General features: G+C 43.2%; 3 protein-coding genes across 3 annotated transcripts in view; 1 reads left to right on the top strand and 2 right to left on the bottom strand.

Moving 5' to 3' along the window:
- Positions 1–966: 966 nt before the first annotated feature.
- On the bottom strand, positions 967–3669 carry LOC132954211 (zona pellucida sperm-binding protein 3-like). Its single transcript, XM_061026715.1, has 10 exons — positions 3243–3669; positions 3053–3168; positions 2857–2960; positions 2600–2774; positions 2106–2223; positions 1933–2015; positions 1698–1864; positions 1428–1586; positions 1235–1324; positions 967–1162 (listed from the first exon to the last, which is right to left on the bottom strand). The coding sequence occupies exons 1-10, from the start codon at positions 3588–3590 to the stop codon at positions 978–980; spliced, it is 1545 nt and encodes a 514-aa protein (XP_060882698.1). The 5' UTR covers positions 3591–3669; the 3' UTR covers positions 967–977.
- A 355-nt stretch (positions 3670–4024) lies between these two features.
- LOC132954212 (uncharacterized) lies at positions 4025–8333 on the top strand. Its single transcript, XM_061026716.1, has 4 exons — positions 4025–4447; positions 5661–6020; positions 6565–6671; positions 7668–8333. Exons 1-4 carry the CDS (start codon positions 4399–4401, stop codon positions 7878–7880), a joined length of 729 nt encoding a protein of 242 aa, XP_060882699.1. The 5' UTR covers positions 4025–4398; the 3' UTR covers positions 7881–8333.
- Positions 8334–9197: 864 nt separating this feature from the next.
- Positions 9198–19208, bottom strand: part of LOC132954210 (trinucleotide repeat-containing gene 6C protein-like) — a 48359-nt gene continuing 38348 nt past the window's right edge. The window contains exons 17-21 of the mRNA XM_061026714.1: positions 18811–18921; positions 18250–18465; positions 17321–17394; positions 16650–16789; positions 9198–16559 (exon numbers count right to left, since the gene is read on the bottom strand). Coding sequence (XP_060882697.1) covers positions 16166–16559; positions 16650–16789; positions 17321–17394; positions 18250–18465; positions 18811–18921 — 935 coding nt within the window. The 3' untranslated portion in view covers positions 9198–16165. The remainder of the gene's footprint in view (positions 16560–16649; positions 16790–17320; positions 17395–18249; positions 18466–18810; positions 18922–19208) is intronic.

The raw sequence follows: 19208 nt of genomic DNA, 5'->3' as shown, positions 1-19208 counted from the left end.
GTGTTTTTTTGTTATGTGGTTTCTTATTCTGTGTTGTCATGTTTGCTTCACTTTGTAAACCCTTGTTTTTAAAAGTGCTTAACAAATACATTTATAAAAGCAGTCTAGATTTGAGCTTAGCAGTGTGTATGGATTTCTGGAAGTCTCCTTTCTTATACCAACTAAATACAACGATACAGTTTGTTACCTGGGCTAAACCTAGTTTGATCTTAAACTTTTTAATTGTATTTGCAGAGGCAGTAATCCTTCCTTTCTGAAAACACTCATTTGGATTAATTGTGATTTACAATCAGAGTAATCAGTGAAAATGTTTGAGACGATCCTTACACCTCGACTTCTGTTAATTGATATGGAGCTTTACAGCCTGTTGGATCATGTTCTTAGCTGTTGCCATGACAATTCACAAACAGGTTCTCTCTAATGAGACAAATTCCCTCTTCATGACTGAAACAGAAATCCTGATTCAGTGTTTTAACAGCAGCTGGAAATGAGACAGTCAAACAAAACCAGTTTTGGACTCTCAGTGTGCAGCTTTTCAACATTCACATCCTGGCTGCTGATCTACTGTAAATGGATATTAACAGGAGATACTTTTTAGGTGTGCCCACCCAAATACACTTTTGTAAACATGTCAAAGTTGAAGACGTCAGAAGTCTCAGGTTTGTCTACGAAGACTTAAAATAATTTTTATAATCTACAGCTAAAGCTAACTTTGAAATCATGTCATATGTAGGGAAACACGACTTGTGGCAGAAACTTTAGAGGCAACTAAACATTGATTTTAGCACATTGAGCAGCTAATTATTTAAGCATCATGGGAAATAGTTGAAATTAACAGAACCATGCCCCACAGGATCAACATAATAGTTCATACACTGTACCCATTGTAATTATTTGCACCATTTCAATTCAGTGAAACACAAACAGCAAATAGACCTTTTAAATTGTTTATTATATCGTCGTCTGTTTGGGAAAGTTCAGATTGTGGTAGCGTTCGTCCATTCGGTCACTTCTGTAGCAGACACATTTGTGGAGAGGACGTCGCTCAGAGCCTCTGTGTCGTTTGTGTTCATCTCTGCAGACTCTGACTCCAGCGTGATCGCAGGGTGGAGCTCTTCTAGAGGAGCAGCGACTTCACCGTTGTCACCGTCTTCATTGGCATCTGAAATTTAAAGAAACAAGCTTAAAAACAAAAAGAGTCACATTTTAATAAAGTCTTTTCACGCAGCTTTACCTTTTTGGTCTGCTTCACTTTTAAAGTATTTTTCCTGGTCAGACTCCGAAGTCTGATCCTCGGCTTCTGCAGAGGAGTCAGGAAGCTTCTCTGCATCAAGGATACAAATAGTTAGCATTGCAGCATTTTGTGAAATTTATCGCGATAGAAAAGATAACCGTCTAGGTCTGATGATTTAACGTTTTATCCCTACCAACTCTGTCGTTTATCCCACTCCTCCACTTGCTGCCGTACTGCACAGGTCTGCCGATATTGAAGAGAGCACGAGGGAGCTCGTCTTCAGGTAGTGGTCCACTTCTCTGCTGACCTGGCAGGACCAGCAAGGGACCCACTTTGGCCTCTTGTTCCCAACCTGCCAAAAACACACGAGGGATTATGTGGAAGAGTAACATGGTGCAAAAGGAGAAGCCAGACATCCTATTGTGACGTCCCTCTAAATCAAAATGTTGCCCTGAAAACTCACCTTTAGATGTCACTGCGCTCCTCCAGAAGGATTCAGGTTTTTCCAGCCTTAGAAACCCACGAGGCCCAAACTTGTGCGGGCTGCTGGGTTTACTGGGGATCTGTCCCACTTCATTTTGGTTTTGACAGTGCCAACACAAGTAGTCATTGCCATCAGCTGAACTCCACCTGAACAGGAGTCATGTTTTAGAACGCTCATTTTCCATTAACTCGATAATTTACTGGACAACACTCACCTTCCATTGTTGAGCGTGCACGCCTTATCGGGGGACTCTGTGTTGCTTACAGGTACAGTATTCAGGTGGCAGGTGACGTAGAGCTGGAGGAGAGGAAGGAGAAGTGTGAGGGGGGGGGGGGGGGGGAAGAAACCGCATGTGACAACATTAGTTACAGTCGAGTCAGAGCTCACCTCTCCTCTGTCGTCATTATGAAACCTAAAGGCGTCAATGAGCAGGCGGAGCTTGTCATCCTGAGTCCGGGGTAAGAAGTGAGACCTTGAACCTGGAAGCTGAGAGTCACGCAAGCACCTGTGAGGAGAGCCAGGACAGGAAGTTAAACACAGTATACACTCTGAAGCAGTTAATGAAGGATTTAGTGATACAGTCCAAGAGGAACGTACAATTCATGTAAATGTATGCAGAAGAAACCAGCGTATGTAACACTTAAACCAGGGCCTCATTTACCCACAATGCAACAGGTCAAGGAGCAGGACACAAAGATCTGAGTTCATTGAACAATCTTCCCTTTTTTTTTTTTTTTTTAACTTTAGTGACTCAAGGTATTGTGTCACCTTCAACACAGCGCCCTCTACAGCCCAAAACAGACTTTTGGGCTGTAGACATACAAAAACCTTTAACTCCAAAACATTCCCAATTTACATCATCAAGCTGCAGCGGCGCTCACCCGTTCTCTATGAAGACGTATCTGGGCGCAGAGTTGATGTCGGGGTGAAGAGTGGCCACACAGCTGCTCAGAAACACTCTGAGCCCCATATGATGTCCCACTCTGACCGAGGCCTCGATACTGATGGGCTCCCCGAGGTGAAACACGTTAGAGCTTCTCTCATACATCCAGTCATCTGCACAGAAATAAAAAAACATCAGAGCAAGAGAAGGCACTGTTAAAAAAAAAAAAAAAACCCAACAAGAAAGCAAACCCACTTGTCATTATTCTCAGGTCAAACTGCAGAGTTTCCACAGCAGCCTGAGTGGACGTGTAGGGGATCCAGGTGGGTTTGATAGAAGAACTGGACAAACTGTACTTCCTAAAAAAAAAAAAAAAGGGAGGAAACAAGCAGTTTTAAAAGCACAGAACTGCAAATGGAACTTTTTAAATAGATTAAAAAGGCACGGAGACCGTTCATAGTGACACTCTATTGGAATCACAGCCTCTTCCATTCGAATGAGCCCATCAGGAGACACCTCAGGAGAGTAGATGAGGAGGTTTGTGTAGACCAGAGAGTCCTTAGTCATCTGTGGAGAGTGCAAATGTTTAGGAGAAGAGATTTAAGGTCACATCAAATGTCTGAAGTGTGTTAAAGTGTTACCCAGTGTCTGGTTCCGCACTCCATGAGTCCAACAAAGATCCTGTACTCGTCTCCTGAAGACGCTGCAGCCGTGCAGTATCCATCCTGCTCCACTCCCAGGCGAATGTCTGCACTGTTCACAGGAGCTCCAACTCCAAACATGTCCGCGTCAATGACGATCTCCAGAGAGTCCGGATAGCAGCTCACTCTCACCGTGTGCACCCGGTGCGGTTCCTCAGACGGAGACTTCAGCGCCATGTGTTTGGAGCTCTTGGCGACCTGAGGTGGAATGGCAGAAGAGGGCCTGAGAGCGAGTTCTGACAATAAGAGTCCCAGAAGGAGGCTAACCCAAACATTTAAGGTCTCCATGGATGTCAAAGAAAACAGACAACTGGCTGTGTATGAAACGGCTTGGCTGTTTGACCCCCGAGGCAGCACACAGGTCGGAGCTGAGAGGGTGTTTTAAAGCCAATCAGACTCATGTGAGCAGCAGAGCACACCTGAATCCAATCATCCACTCATCAGCTCTCAAACACACTGAGGCACCACATTATTATTACTAAAAGTTTCCTGTTTGTACCCCAAAGGATCTGAGTTTGAATACAAATTAAATGACAAAGTGTCAGGAAGAAAAATAAACCTTTTACACTTTCCAAAAATAAATGATGCATCATAAAGTAACGGCAGCTGCTGCAGCTTTTATTCATGCATGCATGCTTACAGGAAACGAAAGAAAACCACAAGAGATCAGAATCACTTCTGCCAGTCTCTCAGGTTTCCTTAAACACTGAATGTCAACAACAGACGTGAACCTTTGTTAGCTGCACGAGACTGTCATCCCTCCCACAAACAGACTTCAGACTGATATTACACACCAGATGTCTCCAGTGATACAGAATGAAAGTCACACTCTTATCGCCTTCTTTTCTTAATTCATATTTTCATAACCAGACAAGATATTCTTCATTTCTTTAGAGGTGTTAGACAACCTAAGCGTGCAAAAGCCATAGCTTAACAGCGGTAGTTCTTTGTTTTAAAGTCGTCTTCCTGTTTGAGATGAAGAACAATAAATATAGAACGGCTGAGCTTCAACTCTCACAGGACTGAAGGAAACAGGACGAGGACAATATGACTGAGTTTTGGTTTTTCTCTTAGAGCTCGTTCAACTGAAAACATCATGAAGACGACCGCTGCGTGCTTTCTTATTTTCATTCAGCTCTTTGAAGGTGAGACATCAAGATTTTAACAGAAATTTACACTAAAGGAGAATGTCAGGAACGCTTGCCACTAATTTTAACTTTTTTGTAACTTTTAGTCCTCACATTTACTATTTTTTTCCCAAGGTACAGTACATGCAGTTCTTTTTTATACTTGGCGGTAAACTCCATCAGACCACAGTTGTGTGTTTTAGGTCACAGTCGTGTCAGCAGCTCTGTGAGGCGGCACTTTAAAACAGAAATACTCTGAATGCTCACAGAAATGACGGCTGATACAATATTCAACATGTGGTCCAAACTGAACTGAACTCACTTCTGATGATCAGAATTTACTTCATCAAATAATTTTGCTTAAATTCTTCACCCAACAAAAAGTAATTGTTCTTGTATTCAGTCATAAATGTATTGGATATTAATAAAAAACCTTTGACCATCAAAGGTGAAGCACACAGTTAGAACAATAAAGATTTAAAACCTCTGACTTTAAGTTTCCCCGTGTAGTGTAGTGTACTACCAGTTTATAGTTTGTTATATTTATAAGAATAATTACAGATGTACTTTATTTTTCTGCATATTCTCTGGCCCTGAAAGTAAGAAAAACCACACAAGATACGGTATTTCAAATCAGTATAAAAAACAATTTGACCTTGGGCACAACTCAGACTTGTTTACATTCTGTAACGTCTCACTTGAACTACAAACTGCCTCTTTAAAGAACCTAACTGCATGGAGCAAATAAAAACTCTGATCTGACGGAGGAGATTACTGCTTGTGTTGTTCTTACTCTCTGATGTTCGTCACTTTGGATAAAAGCGTCTGATAAATGAGTTGTAGAAAAGAGGAAAGTTCTTGCCACTGATGCTAAACGTTGAGTCTCAAAAATAACAAATCGAGTTAAAAGTAGAAAGAGTTGTAAAGAGTCAGGAGGAAACTTTTGTTAAGATTTGTCACCAAACAAATAAAAACACATTGATTGATTGGATGAATGATAAGTAAAGAGATTTGAAAGCAGAGATTTGTGGTGCTGCAGTCTGAAAAGTTTAGAGATCAGCAAAGTCACAGGCTTCTAATTCTGGGGATTATTAATCTGAATCCAATAATTGTTGTGATCTTTCACTTTGGACCAAGAGGACTAACACTGTCATCTGTGAAATCATGATGCTCATGTGAGTAGAATCTGTGTATTTTCTCCAGACCTTGAACTCTCTTCTCCCTCCTGCAGCCCGTGCAGAGCTGATCTTCACACATCTGTCAGAGAGTCAGACCCTGCAGCTCTCCTGGTCCCCTCAGCAGGACCACGGCCTCCTGACGGGCCTCCACCTTTACCACCGCAGCGCCCGCAGTCAGACCACCCTGCTGTCGATGGCCGAGGGCTGCGAGCTCAGGGTCGACCCGATGCTGGAGGGCCGTCTGCATCTACGTGGAGGACTCGACTCTCTGCAGGTCAATGTCACCATAACACACCTCCAGCCCGCTGATACAGGGCTGTACATGTGGGAGCAGAGCCACAGGAAGAAGAAGAACAGCTCTGAGCAGATCATCAGCGGAGCGCAGAAGGTTTTCCTGTTGGTGGAAGGGACAGGTAAATCATTATAGATCTGCTTAGAGGCGTTGATTTGCATTAATATGGAGTGGCAGTGAAGTCTGCTGAATAAATACATGTACTGGCAGGTGTGGAAAAAAGACATTACATGCATGTGAGGACTCATTTTTGTCTGGTGAAATGTGTGAAACAAAACTATGTTATCATGTTTAAATTTGGGATGGATTATGATTTCGCTAACTGTCATGGGCCCATTACGCAGCAGGGCTCCAGAAAGCCCCCCCCACCCCCAAAGATTAGGCAGTGACCTTAACATAGAAACAGAAACTTTATTATGACTCAATCATGTAAGAAATGTCCTGAAGAGTTACAGATGTTTGCATGTTGATTAAAGAGTGAGGCTACATATTTAAATTGTTTTTATAAATGCATCTTCAGTACTGAGACCTTAACGTGTTGAGAATATTGTAAACAGTGACATTGTCTTCATATGCTGATGTGTGTGTGTGTGTGTGTGTGTGTGTGTGTGTGTGTGTGTGTGTGTGTGTGTGTGTGTGTGTGTGTGTGTGTGTTTGTGTTTCAGGGCGGTCATGTCAGTGCTCACCCAGTTACCCTCCTCTGCTCTTCAGCATCTTCACAGCAGTTGGACTCCTCCTGCTCATACTCAGCTGGCTCGCTGTGGAGAAATGTGTGAGTTTTTTGTGACTTTCATTTTTATTTTCTGACTGTTTGATCATGTCTATAAACCCCTCTATTTCAGCCCTGCTCAGAACAGGCTGTTTCTGTACCTTTAAATATGTAAATGAGCTGTGTTTGACCACGCCCCCTCTCTGGAAGGGCTTGGGGGTCTTAGGCTTTCTTGCTCCATGCCCTATTGTTTACGGTGAGAAGGCAGACTCAGAGGGCAGAACAAACACCTAGCTGTGGGAGTGTCACCCACCTGGGGGAGGGGTTACTGCCCTTTGTGATGTCATGAAGGGAAAATCTCCAAACGGCCTGTTTGAGGCACACGTTTTCTGAAAAGTGGAGCAGGGAGAAGACGGAGAGGATGGACTTTTCTCATCATTGGGGGGTTTGTAGACAGACTAGAGACACATATTAGTGTTAGAGAAAACATGGAGAAGAGGATTTTGTGACCTTTAATAGATTCCCGACAAACTGACATCTGTCTCAGTGAGCTTTTCATGGCAACTTGTTTCAATATCTGAGACAAATCCTTCACTTCAGTAGGAAAAATCTGAAATAAATCCCCAAAAAGATCAGTAATCTCATGAATGTACAAGCTGTAGCCTCAGAACATCTTGTTGTATTATTAAAGCCTTTATATTGCTGATTCATGTCCTGTATTCCTGTGTTCTGTCTTATAATCACAACAAATAATAAGTTATTTATTTCAGCTTAATTTAAGTGTATTATTTTATGTGGAAGGAGAAATACTAAGCGGTATGACTCTATTAAACATCCAACAACATCATCAAAAAAGTCACCTGAAACCATTTTGATTATAAAATAAGTTCTTTTTTCAAAGATGCCTGAAATCTTCTGGTACTAGCTTCTTAAATTTAAATCATTTGACTTAAACTGAAGATTGTCAGAGTTTTAAGAGCTCACTTTGAACTTCACTTCCTGACATTTTGAAGTCTTAAACATTTGTCAAGTTATTCTTAGTCGTTGTTTGTGTTTCAGGTGAAGGCGAGACCTCGTCACAGACCTCAACCTTCAGCCCCCATATATGAGGAAATGACCAGGAAGCAGCAGAGCGCCGGAATCGCTCAAAATAACCTGACCCCCCCTTCACACCTGGAGGAAGTCAATTTCCCCGTGTACGCCAACCCAAACATTCGACAACAGCAAGACAACTACTACGCCTCCCCCAGACAGCTCGCCCTCCGAGCCTGAGGCAGCCTTTGCCATCGCACTTCTGGTGACACCTTCACCGCAGAGATGATGAAAAAAGATCTCAGAGCATAGATTGTGTAAAAAGATGGACGTCATGACAGCAGCTTAGAAGTGAAGCAAAAATATTGTGAGCTCAGTTTCTGACTGGCTGCAGAACAGGTCATAAACTCCGCCTCCTCCATGATAACAGATGGGACAATGGGTCAATTAATTTTTCTCCAGCATGCTTTCTGTCATTAAAGTTATTTCTTATCAAGCTGATTTATGTACAAGGGTTCTTTTATATTGATAATTTGTTTTAATTGTCTATTTGATGCTATATGAATGGTCATAGTGCCATGATTGACAGCTCTGATGACAAATGTGGCTCCTGCGGCGTGCACAGGATTAGAGTTGACGATGAATGATGACTGGGATAGAACATCAGGAATAAAAGAGTCATTGAACTTTCAATATCTGAGTGTCAGCTTCAAACCAAGACACAAGAATCTGTTCTGATGTGGACTGTGCTGACCTGAGGGATCTTTGACGTTTAATCTGTCATTTTATAGGAAGAATGTGCGACATGTTACACATAAATACAGCAGGAATCAAGTCTATCCTGTGTAAATGTGTCTCTGAGTCATGACTGTCTACAATGAGTGAGAAGCTCGAGTCCCGCTGGCTGAGTTGTTGTCAGTGCCGTGTTTACATGGACGGGACAGCCGGCTCCTCCCCTTGTGTATAAAAGCTGTTTTAGTCAAGAACTAGAGAGAAGAAGAACATACTCACTGATTATTTGAATTTCATGTAAGCATTCATGTAAATTTACATCGATGTGAAGCTACGAGCTAACCAAAGAGCGCTAACATTAGCATGCTAACACATCACTGCAGGACACAGGTGATTGCAGCTCAAGCCAACGACAATTTTGTCCGCAGTTTAATCCAAACTCCTTTGTGAGATTGCGAGTGGATGGGTGTTGGAGGTGTGTCTCCGGAGGAGAGCGGAGGCTTCAGTATGGTGGAGGTGTGGCCTAACAGTGTGTTTGTTTTGGTTTCTTGCTAGTGCTCAAGGGCGACATCTACTGGATCAAAAATTCGCACATTCTTCCTTTAAATAAGTGTTTTCAGTAGCGGAAAGGGGCGGGATGTCAAACGACAGCTCCACCAGCAGATCTCTACTGTGCAGACTGTGTGTGATGTGTCGCCGCCTGTAGTGGGGGGTATTCTGGCTTCACCTTTGTGGGAGGAGGGGCAGACATGAGGTTTATTTGACATGCAAAAGCACAAAGTCAGAGAGAGAGAAACAAAAGAACAAACGAGCAAAAGGCACTGATGTTTTTTAACAGCCAAGAAAAAAGCTATTTTATTAATATTTGAAAGAAGCTCCATAGTTCATGAAAAGATTTGTTTCGGTGCATGTCATTGAACAATCACATTCTATGAGGAGAAAGAGATATACAGAGAGAAAAAAATAAAACATTACAAGCCACTGACTTTTCATTAAATCTCAGTACAGACATTTTACTTAATATTTCAAAAACAAAAAACAAAAAGGCAAAAAAAAAAAAAAAAAAAAAAAGCAGCCCTAAACCCGAACTCCCCCCCACCCACGATCCCACCCCACCCTCCAAGAAAAAAAACCTTTAACAACAGAAAATAAAAACCCGTTGAGGGTGACAGGCTAGAATCCCACAGTGCTAAAGAGTGAGACGCTCATTGGTTTTTAGGAGTACACAGCATGGCGATGTAGCGCTAGGTCGATCTGAATCAGGGGGAGGAAGCTGGAGGTGGGGGGACTCCACATGAATCATCCCTCCACCCCCTTAAAAAACAACAACACATTAAACCCCCCCTGCAATAAACCAGCCACTTCGAAGTAGGCCATAAAATCCCCATCTTCCAACCCCCCCCAACACTTGTGCATAGTTTCATGATCCTTTACAACCAGCTCATGTTTTACAAACATCCTCCGAGACGTGGAAACGCTCCACAAAAGTCTGATTTTTAACCTCTATTCATAATCATAGTAACAATAATACCCGCTGTGGGAGAATGAGAGAAAGATAGAGAGAGAGAGAGAGAGAGAGAGAGGAAAGAAAGAGTAATGCACAATGTTCCTGATTCAGTCAGGACGGGACCTCATTAAGAAAAACACACAAGAAAGATTCAAACATACAGCATTTTGCATGTTATTCACCGTCGTTCTTTTTTTTTTTTTAACAATCAAAATCATTGACCTTTTTTTTGTTTTTAAATGTAAAGCAGTTTTAATATATAGATTTATATATAAAGCACTCCATTTTCATTTAAAGTCCATTATTTGGTTATTATGTAACTGCTACGGATTTAGAAACAGGTAAATTTCTCTTCTTCCGAAATCCATAACTTTCAGTGCTTAGAATTGTTTCTTTTAAATCATCCTTTTTTTTTTCTTTTTTTTTTTTACTTTTAACTCATCATAAAAATGTACATTAAAATGGCGTGGAGTCGGTACTCTGGAACCCTGGCCTTCCTGAGACAAGATCCACTTTTTCGTTTGTGTGCAAGATAGTGAGCAATTATGTCTTTTTTTTTTTTTTTTTTTTTTTTTTAAATCTTTTTCATTTCTTTTTATACAAAGGAAAAATATATATAATCAACATAAAACATACAGGCTTCAGATAGTCCATGAAATCAACATCGACAAGAAGGTCAAACAGAACAAGACAACACTGTTCAATCCCAGAGTTCTGAAAGTAGCACGATTGATCTTCATTCTGTGAAGTGTTGTGTCGCACTTTTTCTTTAAAAATGGAAGCATTTGTCCTTTTTTTTGTCTTTTTCCAACATTCCCATACGTTTAATTCTTGTGTGTCGCTGATTTTTCTCGTTGTTGTAAACTGTCAGTGGCCTTGCAGAAAAAAAAAAAAAAAAAAAAAAACCGACAACATGAGTGAACTGAACAGAACGAAAGCTAACAAACCAAAAAGGTAGGCACCTCTGAAGTGAGCCCTAGAAGCCAAGGCTCAGTCTGATGTCTCGTCCTTCACGCTCTCCGTTGCTCAGATTTTGGAGAGCTGAAGTCCTTCTACCTCGATCTATGGCCACAGGTCTGCAAAATACTTTTTTTTGCTGCATTTTTTAAATATATATGTGATTTTTTTTTTCATTTTTAGGTTTTTTTTTTTAGGTTTACAGTCTGAAAAATGGTGCAATACTCAATTATGATCCATACTTTCTTGGATTATTCCACAATGAAAGCCACTAAGGTAGATAAACATTACATTTTTAAAAACACACTTATTTTTAGTCCTTGAGTAAACATTTACACATGAACTGTCCCCGTCCCCCCTCAGTACTTGTATCATGTTGTTCATTTAGCTGGATGAGGGGTGAGGCCGACACTCAGTGCAACGCTAGAGGCTAGTAACAATTAACATCAGAATATAGTTTTGACAAGCAAAGAAAAAAAAAAATCAAAGTATACTGAATCGAAAAAAGAATCACAAGGCGGATCTTCCTCCGCTGTAATCACGAGCTCTCACACACATTTTCATCGTCAACCTTGCGCGCTAAATAAACAATCATTCGTACGACATACAGTTCAAGCAGCCTTGTGCAAACACTCAAATACGACAGATGTAAATTTGCCTTTTATATCGACCTTTGTTTTCAACAACACTCGTATTTTAAATTTTGATTCGCTCTGAACCGTTGCTATCAAAAATCTCTGAAGTGTATGAATGAGACAAAAAAACCACTACAAAAAGTGTTCACATTACATTATTGGCGCTTCTTTTGATTCAAGTATTTGTTTTCATTATTTTGTATTACTCTGATATGTTTATGATCTTGTCTTCTGGGAAATGTCGAGGAGGACACACAGGCTGTAAGGGCTGAAGGGGAAACAGAGAGATCTAGTCGTATACACACATACAGCCGTTATGTACTCTTAGTTTGTATCTGTGTATGAACTAGCATGTGCATATTCAACCCAGGCCTCGGAGATCTGCTAATTCCACTCTACTCAGGGCCCCGGTCTGATCCATGATTGAGACGCAGATTTTGCTTGAGCTCCAGTTTCCTCTGAGTCCGTGCGACTTTATAAAAAAAAAAAAAAAAAAAAAAAAAAAAAAAAAAAGAATAATAAAAAAAGGGGGCGAGCATCTGATTTCCAACACTAGACAGGTAGATGAGAGTGCAGGGGGGGAGGGAAGGGGAGGTGTGGGAGGGGGGCGGGGCTCTCAGTGCTGGTGCTGCGCCAAGAAATCCAGGGCACATCTGAGACCCGACCTCCGTCCCAGTCACCCGACCTCCCGCTCTGTTCGACTCCCCTGCTTCCAACGCCAGTTCATTGATTCAAGTCCAGTGTGGAGTAAATGCAGGTTTTTCAGGAACAAACACACAAACAGACAACAACAGGCAATAGTGATTGGTTTGTTGAATGATGCGAGTCTCGAGCGACTCGGGAAGAGGGCAAAAGTTTTAAGACTTGGTACCAAACTTGAGGTGTGTCCCCCCATTTCTGCTGATACACCAGGTCCCTGCGTGGACCCCCGACCCCAGAGCCAGATGTGCAGAAAATGACCTGTTGTAATAAATCCGCCTGCACCACCTTCAGGTTGGAGGTCCATAAATGAACCACCTGGATACAGCTTCCCCCCCACCTGAGAAGAGCCCAGGCAGGGGGGGAGGGGGGGGGAGGGGGGTGAGAAGGCGGCTTGCAGAGAAAACAGGTGTCACAGCCTCGGAGTGCACAGCTGGAACAGACTTTTTTTTTTTTTTTTTTCTAGTTTCTAGTTTTTGCAAAAAAACCTTGATGATAAAGAAAAAAAAAAGATGTTTTTGGTTTTTAAAGAGATGTACCCGATGTGACCCATAAACAGTGCACAGACACATACAGGGACAACCCCCGCCCCCCCCTCCTCCCTCTCCTCCTCCTCCTCCTGCAGCCTGCTTCTAATTTTCCAGTCCTTTGTTTATTAAATACCAGCACCATTCATCCGTCCTGCCCTTCTACTCCTAAAGCCTCCTGCAGCAAGAAAGCAGACTAAAGTCTCGTCACGCTAAAGGTTAATGAGGATATGGCGAGGTGGAAGAAGATATTTGTACATCAGTTGGCACAAAACTGAAAAAACTGATCGCCAACCAATAGTGCCTCCAGCAGGTCATTTTAGTGTCATCGTGTAAATGGACTTCTTCAGACAGAGGGGTATGGGGGCGGGGTTTAAGGGCAGCTGCCTGGTCGTAAAGGTTGAGAGCTGAGTGGAGATTGGCAGATGTGGCGGATGGCTGTGTTTTTCTAGATGGCTGCGAACGAACACCTCCTTGTCTTTGCATAGAAATGGAAGGCTGTTATCAGTCGAGGTGGTACTAAGTGTAACTGAGTGCTCCCAGAGTTGAACATAAAGCACCAGTGTGAGTGAGGCCCATCGACACTAAAGGATGTGTGTGTAATGAGACGAAGGGGGAAAAGAAAGCTGGCTCACTATTGCGTCTAGAAGCGTTCTCTAACATGTCGTTTCTCACTTAAAACCCCCCTTTAATGACTCAAACTTAACCCCCCCAGCCAGCCTTCTCTATTATGCATGACCTTGCTGCACAGCTGAGGCGTACCTCTAAAAACACCAATGCCTTGGAGGTAGTGGGAGGGGCAGGAGAGGAGCTGAACACTGCATAACGACTGATATCAAAAAGCCATGAAATCATCATCATCAGAAAAACAATCATTATCTATATCGTCAATGATAACAGCAACAAGATCAGCAAACTTCATGACAACAAAAATAAAAAATGCACACTGGCAATTCCATAAGTAAAACCAAAAAAAAAGAAAAACACAAAACACATGAAATGCCTCCATCTCTGGCTAAAGTGATCCTTGCAGGAGAGACAGAGAGAGTGGAGTTGGAGGTTGCTGAGGACAGACTCTGGCGCAGCAGTAGTAGTAGTAACTTAAATACAGGTGGGCCAGTTCTGATAGAGCTGCTCTTGGCTTGGAGGCCAAAGGGGGAAGGGCAGGAAAAAGGAGAGAAGCCAGTCTTGTATGGGGGATCCGCAGGGAGGCGGTGTCGGGCGAGCGAGCGAGTGAGCAGGAGGATGGGGTGAGGGCTGCTGCAGAGCACCTCGCTCCGCAGCAGGCAGGCACTCAGTGGCCACACTTTCACACAGGTTGGCAGGGCCTCCAAAAAGAAAGAAGACAAAAAAAATAAAGGACGAAAAAAAAGATGGCGATCCTCCCTGCTGGACCCAGTAACACACAAACATGTTCGAGTGTTTCCAGAAACCAAAGGCTAAAGATTTCAAAGTATGCAATGTAACAGTGATTTTTACTCTGATAAAGAGGGTGAGGACGGGTGCTTCTCACTGCTGCACCCATCATCAGTTTGTAAAGAAGTTCAATCTTTGTATTTCCCTTCACTTTGCTACCATGTTTGACATCCTTCCTGGTCCCACCAACTTGAGGGAAGAAGGACAAAAAAAACACATCTTCACATCCATGTTAAGTTAAAAAATAAGTATATAGAGAAGCCACTAAGCAGATTGCTTTTTTGTCTTTGTCAGTTTTTTTATTTGCCAGTGTTGCTTCTCCTTTCTTCTAGTCGTTGGCATTAAGGGTCAAACGAGCTGCGGCGCTCTCGCTAAGTGCTATGATAGACCACCTGTTCACAAACCTTTGCTTCATACTCCTCTACATATTTGGGCAAAAAGAAAGAAAAATAAAGGTCATCTGGTCTTCTGGGTAAAAAGAAGGGAAAACAGGCTCCTTTCATTTTGGTTTGATGCCTTCTCCCCAAGCACACAAACTCACACACACACACACACACACACACACACACACACACACACATCCGTCTCCCCCGGAACTAGTCACTGGCATAAGTGTGGAGAGTAGGCTGGCTGAAGAAGTGCTTTGTGGGTACGTCCTTGTATTTTGGACAGATGGGGGTTGAAGTCCAGCTCGCTACTCTCCTGAGCTCACACACTTTCGGGGAGGGGGGAGATGAAGGGTGGTAGTGGCAGTTTTAAGGGTGGAGGGGGGGTAGGGGTGGGTGCAGGGCAGATAGAGCTTTTGCAGTTCAGTCATTCCTTATAGTCTCCTCTCCGCTTGAGAGAGGTTATGGTAAGTTTTCTTGGACGGTAGAGTCTGTGGCTTATATTGCACGTCACTTGTTTTTTTGCAGGTGGAGTGGAAGAGAGAATCGGGGGGAGGGGAGGGGAGAGGTGGGGGGATGGGGGGTGTTTGACAACACTGGTGGGAAACATTTTGAGGTTTTCCACAACATCAGCGACAGGGTCCGAGATTGAGACCAAAACTGCGAGCGTCCCGCAGACGAGGTGAGGTGCATTGAAGTTATTTGTCTTTTACAGTTCCGTAGTAATAGCAGTGGTTCATTTTTTTTGTCATCCATCCCGTCTTTAAAATGTTCACGTGACAAACCCCCCAAAAACTCTCACCCCACCAGGTAAGATTGACAGACACATTTTTTTTTAGCTTTGCTTGCAATGGTTTAAGAAGAAAACGTAAAAACACTAAAAACCACTACAAAAAATCAAATGGCTTGGACACAGAGTTGCATCATTCCCTTTGAGCGTGTTGTGGGGGAACTTAATCTGCTTGCAAAAATGCACTGAAAATGTGAGCTGTGGTTTGTTTATGTAAATCCGCAGCAGCATGTAATCTCCACTCAGGTTTCACTGGCTCAGAAATAAGGGTGTGCAAGTGTCCGTATGCTTCTTCACCAAGTACAGAGTGAGTGAGGATAGCAGGGCAGGAGAGAGAGGTTAAGGCTAATATTAGTGCTGAGAGAAACAAATGTTGAGTCTGGACCAGCTGAAAGTTTCGACAACCACTCTGATTGAAGGTTTTTTTTTAACTTTGGGAATGATGCCTTTTAATGGGTCTCTGAGGTGCAGTATGATTGCCTCAAAAGGCAGAGAGGGATTACGCAAGTTTCAGGATGGCAGCTCGTCGTCGTGTCAGTTTGACTAAAGTACAAGTTTCACACAGCGAGTTCTCTGAAGTTCACGTCTGTAAAAAGTTCTCTTTTCTTTGTTGAGTGAAAGACTTTTTTTCCTGTGTCTCCACGAGTGAGAGCCGAACACTGTGAGCTAAATCTCTCACTGAGATTCACAGAATGAACTGCAAATGAAATGTTGACAAACAAAAAAAAAAAAAAAAGGAGTCGAGGAGGTGGGCGAGGATGAGCAGCGAGGGTGAAGCCTCGTCCCTCCTCGCGTCGCTCCTTTCCACCGTCACACCCACACTGATTATCTCCACAATGATTTGCAAAGTTTTTCGCTCCTGTTGGTGGTTTGTTCCTACATGGACTCTCCGCTGAGCAGGTCCCCAGGCAGCAGCGTATTGATTGGGGTTGGACTCCCCACCACCCGTCCCTCCTCTCCACTCGGGGGTCCCCACAGGCTGGAGTACTGTGGCACGCCCCCCCACAGCAACTCACCGCCCGCCTTTCCTCCGCCTGTTCCCAGGCCGCTGCTACTGACGCTGCTGCCACCGTTGTTGTTGTTCCAGTGGGGTGAGTGACCAATAGGATGGGACGCTCCAGACCCGGTCCCGCCCATCCTCGACTGATTGGAGCCTGGAGTGGCCTGCCAGCTGGTCGTCCCGCCCATCAGCTGGCCCTGTGCAAAGAAGCGGTTCACCTCCTCTTCCCCGGCAAACTCCGCCAGGATGGTGGTGTTTCCGAGCACACACCTGGAGGAAAAGCACAAATGATTGTTAAAAAAACTTAAAATCAATAAAGTAAAAAAATAAAAAAGGTGTTCAGTTCAAGAAGTCTTGTACATGTGCAGGGACTTCTGAGCCTTGGCAGCTTCGTCCTTGGAGCTGTAGCGCACCACCGCGTTGCCCTGCGTCAGGTTGAGGTGGAATGTGATGAGGGGGCCGTGCTGCATGCACAGAGTACGCAGAGTCGAACCATCGATCTGAGACACAAACAAGAGAAAGAGTCAAACACAGATTCAATTTCCTCTTGTGACAGCTAAACCCCAATTACACAGGATCAACATTACCTGGGGACCTCTGATCATTTGTAAGAATTGTGCAGGACGTCTGTGTTTTAAATCTCCTGTGAACCTACCAAGTCTGTAATATTTGAAGTATAAATGATGGGGAAAAACACCGGCTATATTTCTGCAAACACAGAGGTGCTGTGATAAAAGTTATCCAGTCCGATTAGCAACCCTCTTAACATTTTCTCTTTTTTCTTGTGGACGTCTTCTCTCAACAAATCCCCTGCAGGCTGGACATTAAAAAGTGTGATCCTGCCCCCTAGAGACCAGGGAGATGTCATTTCCTCAAAGTTTCCAATCAGAAATGTCAGTAAATTCAAGTAAATTACTTGAAGACTTCACTTGTCCTGTACAAATACGCTGCACCAAGCACCAATATTGAGGGGTCGTAGTAATCCTGTGCAAGTAGGGCTCAATAGAAAATATTGGACTGTAGCGGGTTACCTGTGGGGTGAGGTTCCTCAGAACCAGCCAGCTGCTGGTCCTGTTGGAGGTGTCTGTGCTCCACGTGGTGCCTGCTGCGTGAAACACAGAAACACAAACACAGCAGAAGTTTGTTACCATGAAGTCGATGCTTCATCTGAAACCAAAATCAGTTACTTCCACTAAACGGGTGGTGTCGATTTGTGCCGTGCAGAGAACCACCACCCAGTGACAGTTGACAGTGTTTCAACCACAACAAGACGTTTGTTTGTCACCTCGTCTATTCCTCCTTCGAGACAGGCCTGTGTGGGCTGTACACCACATCAAAGCGTTTCTCTTCGAGTACACCCCGACTACAAACTGTACACATCATCAACACGCTCCATAACGACCTTAAGATAACTGGTTTCACAACAGAATAAGAATCGTCTGCAGCTGTGCGTCTTTCTTTTGTTTGTCTTGATTATTTTAGCGGTAAGAGGATTAACTCATTTTTCATTTGCCTTCACAAATCTTTGCAGCTAAAAGCTCTGAAAGAATGTGAAATCTATTTATTGACGACTAAATAAGACTAGAATAAAATGTTCTGTAATACGGACTAGGCTGTTAAATGAAATAATTGTGTTTTAATAACTAAATGTTTCCTCATAAAGCCACTTTCAAATCGAAGCTGAAAATAATATCAACTCATGACATTCATTCTGCTCTTCTCGGAGTTGGAAGGTTTTTCTTGTGATAATATAAGAAAAGGATGTAGAAGAGTTTAACTGGGATTTGAAAATCAAAACAGCAACATATTTGCTTCAAACAATTATTGGTTCCAGTGACCCTGTAATATTTGCTCGTCTTTCTTGAACAGTTTTTGTTTTCATATCAAAGCCTGACATCGCAGAAGGAAACTTAAAACACTTTGCCGTCTGCCTCCCTAAATGTTTCTCTAGAAAGACTACCTGAGGTGTAAGAGCTGCTCCAGCCTTGAGCCAAACCCAGCGAGTTGCCCCCCCAGGTTGAAGGCTTGGTGTTGGTGAGACCGGGCGGGGGTCGGGAAGGCGCCACGTTACTGCCCCTGTGGCCCTGGGGGACTTTCCACAGCTCGTGGGACAGAGGGGCCTGGCTGTGAGAGATGGGGCCTGGAGACCATGTTGATTTCATCTCTGGGAGTTTACCTGAACAGAAAAAAAAAATCTGAAAAGGTTTGTCTGCAGAACGTAGAAAGAGCTGCTCAGACAGCAAAGAGTTAAAATGATCTTTCATATCCGCTCAGAAAACTACATTTACCATGCCACACAGATAAAAACAGTAACACCACATCAGGGGAAAGATGCACTGCATGAGAGGCAAGGTTTAAAGGGAGAGGTCTCAAAGCAGGGTCATATTTTATCAGGAGGGGAGGGGGGGGGTCTTTAAAGGACGGGAGAGATCAGGCTGTCCAATGAGAGGCTGACGTTCTGGTTGTTATGTTAACAGGAGGGAGAGGATAAAGTTGATTTGCAGTGATTCAAACCATGTACCTGCATCGTCCATCTCCGGGGACGACAGACTGAACGAGCTAGTGTAGGCACTGACTGGCCAATCAGAGGAGGGAGGCAGAGCCTCGTTCTGAGATGAAGTGGGAGAAGAGCCTGAGCCGATACCATCAACACAAACAGAAAGACAGACACAAACAAATAAGGAAAAAATAGAAGAAGAAATGGAGTAAAGGAAAAGTGCACAAACATGATGGAAGTAAGAAAATAGTTCAAACAAAGACGGTGATTATAGATGAGGTTTAAAGTAAGAAAATGAAGAGTGGAAGAAGCAGCAGCTTGATATTTAAGACTTAAGTTATGGAGGAGACAGAGTTCCATAAGTTCAAAAACTTCTGCTTGGGTTCCCTGTTGTTTATTTTTACATGTAGTGACTGAGACAC

The sequence above is a fragment of the Labrus mixtus genome, chromosome 20 (assembly GCF_963584025.1).
Source record: "Labrus mixtus chromosome 20, fLabMix1.1, whole genome shotgun sequence".
Lineage (NCBI taxonomy): Eukaryota > Metazoa > Chordata > Actinopteri > Labriformes > Labridae > Labrus > Labrus mixtus.
The sequence above is the reverse complement of the archived record's forward strand: the minus strand, read 5'-3'. Positions and strand labels throughout refer to the sequence as shown.

Excerpts from the sequence above, each read along its gene's own strand:
- LOC132954211 (XM_061026715.1), bottom strand. The coding sequence starts at position 3,590 with ATGGAGACCTTAAATGTTTGGGTTAGCCTCCTTCTGGGACTCTTATTG. Across the intron at positions 2,961-3,052 it reads ATAGAGTGTCACTATGAACG|GAAGTACAGTTTGTCCAGTT; the intron begins GTCTCCGTGCCT and ends TTTTTTTTTTAG. Across the intron at positions 1,587-1,697 it reads GAGCGCAGTGACATCTAAAG|GTTGGGAACAAGAGGCCAAA; the intron begins GTGAGTTTTCAG and ends TGTTTTTGGCAG.
- LOC132954212 (XM_061026716.1), top strand. The coding sequence starts at position 4,399 with ATGAAGACGACCGCTGCGTGCTTTCTTATTTTCATTCAGCTCTTTGAA. Across the intron at positions 4,448-5,660 it reads TTTCATTCAGCTCTTTGAAG|CCCGTGCAGAGCTGATCTTC; the intron begins GTGAGACATCAA and ends TCCCTCCTGCAG. Across the intron at positions 6,021-6,564 it reads CCTGTTGGTGGAAGGGACAG|GGCGGTCATGTCAGTGCTCA; the intron begins GTAAATCATTAT and ends TTTGTGTTTCAG.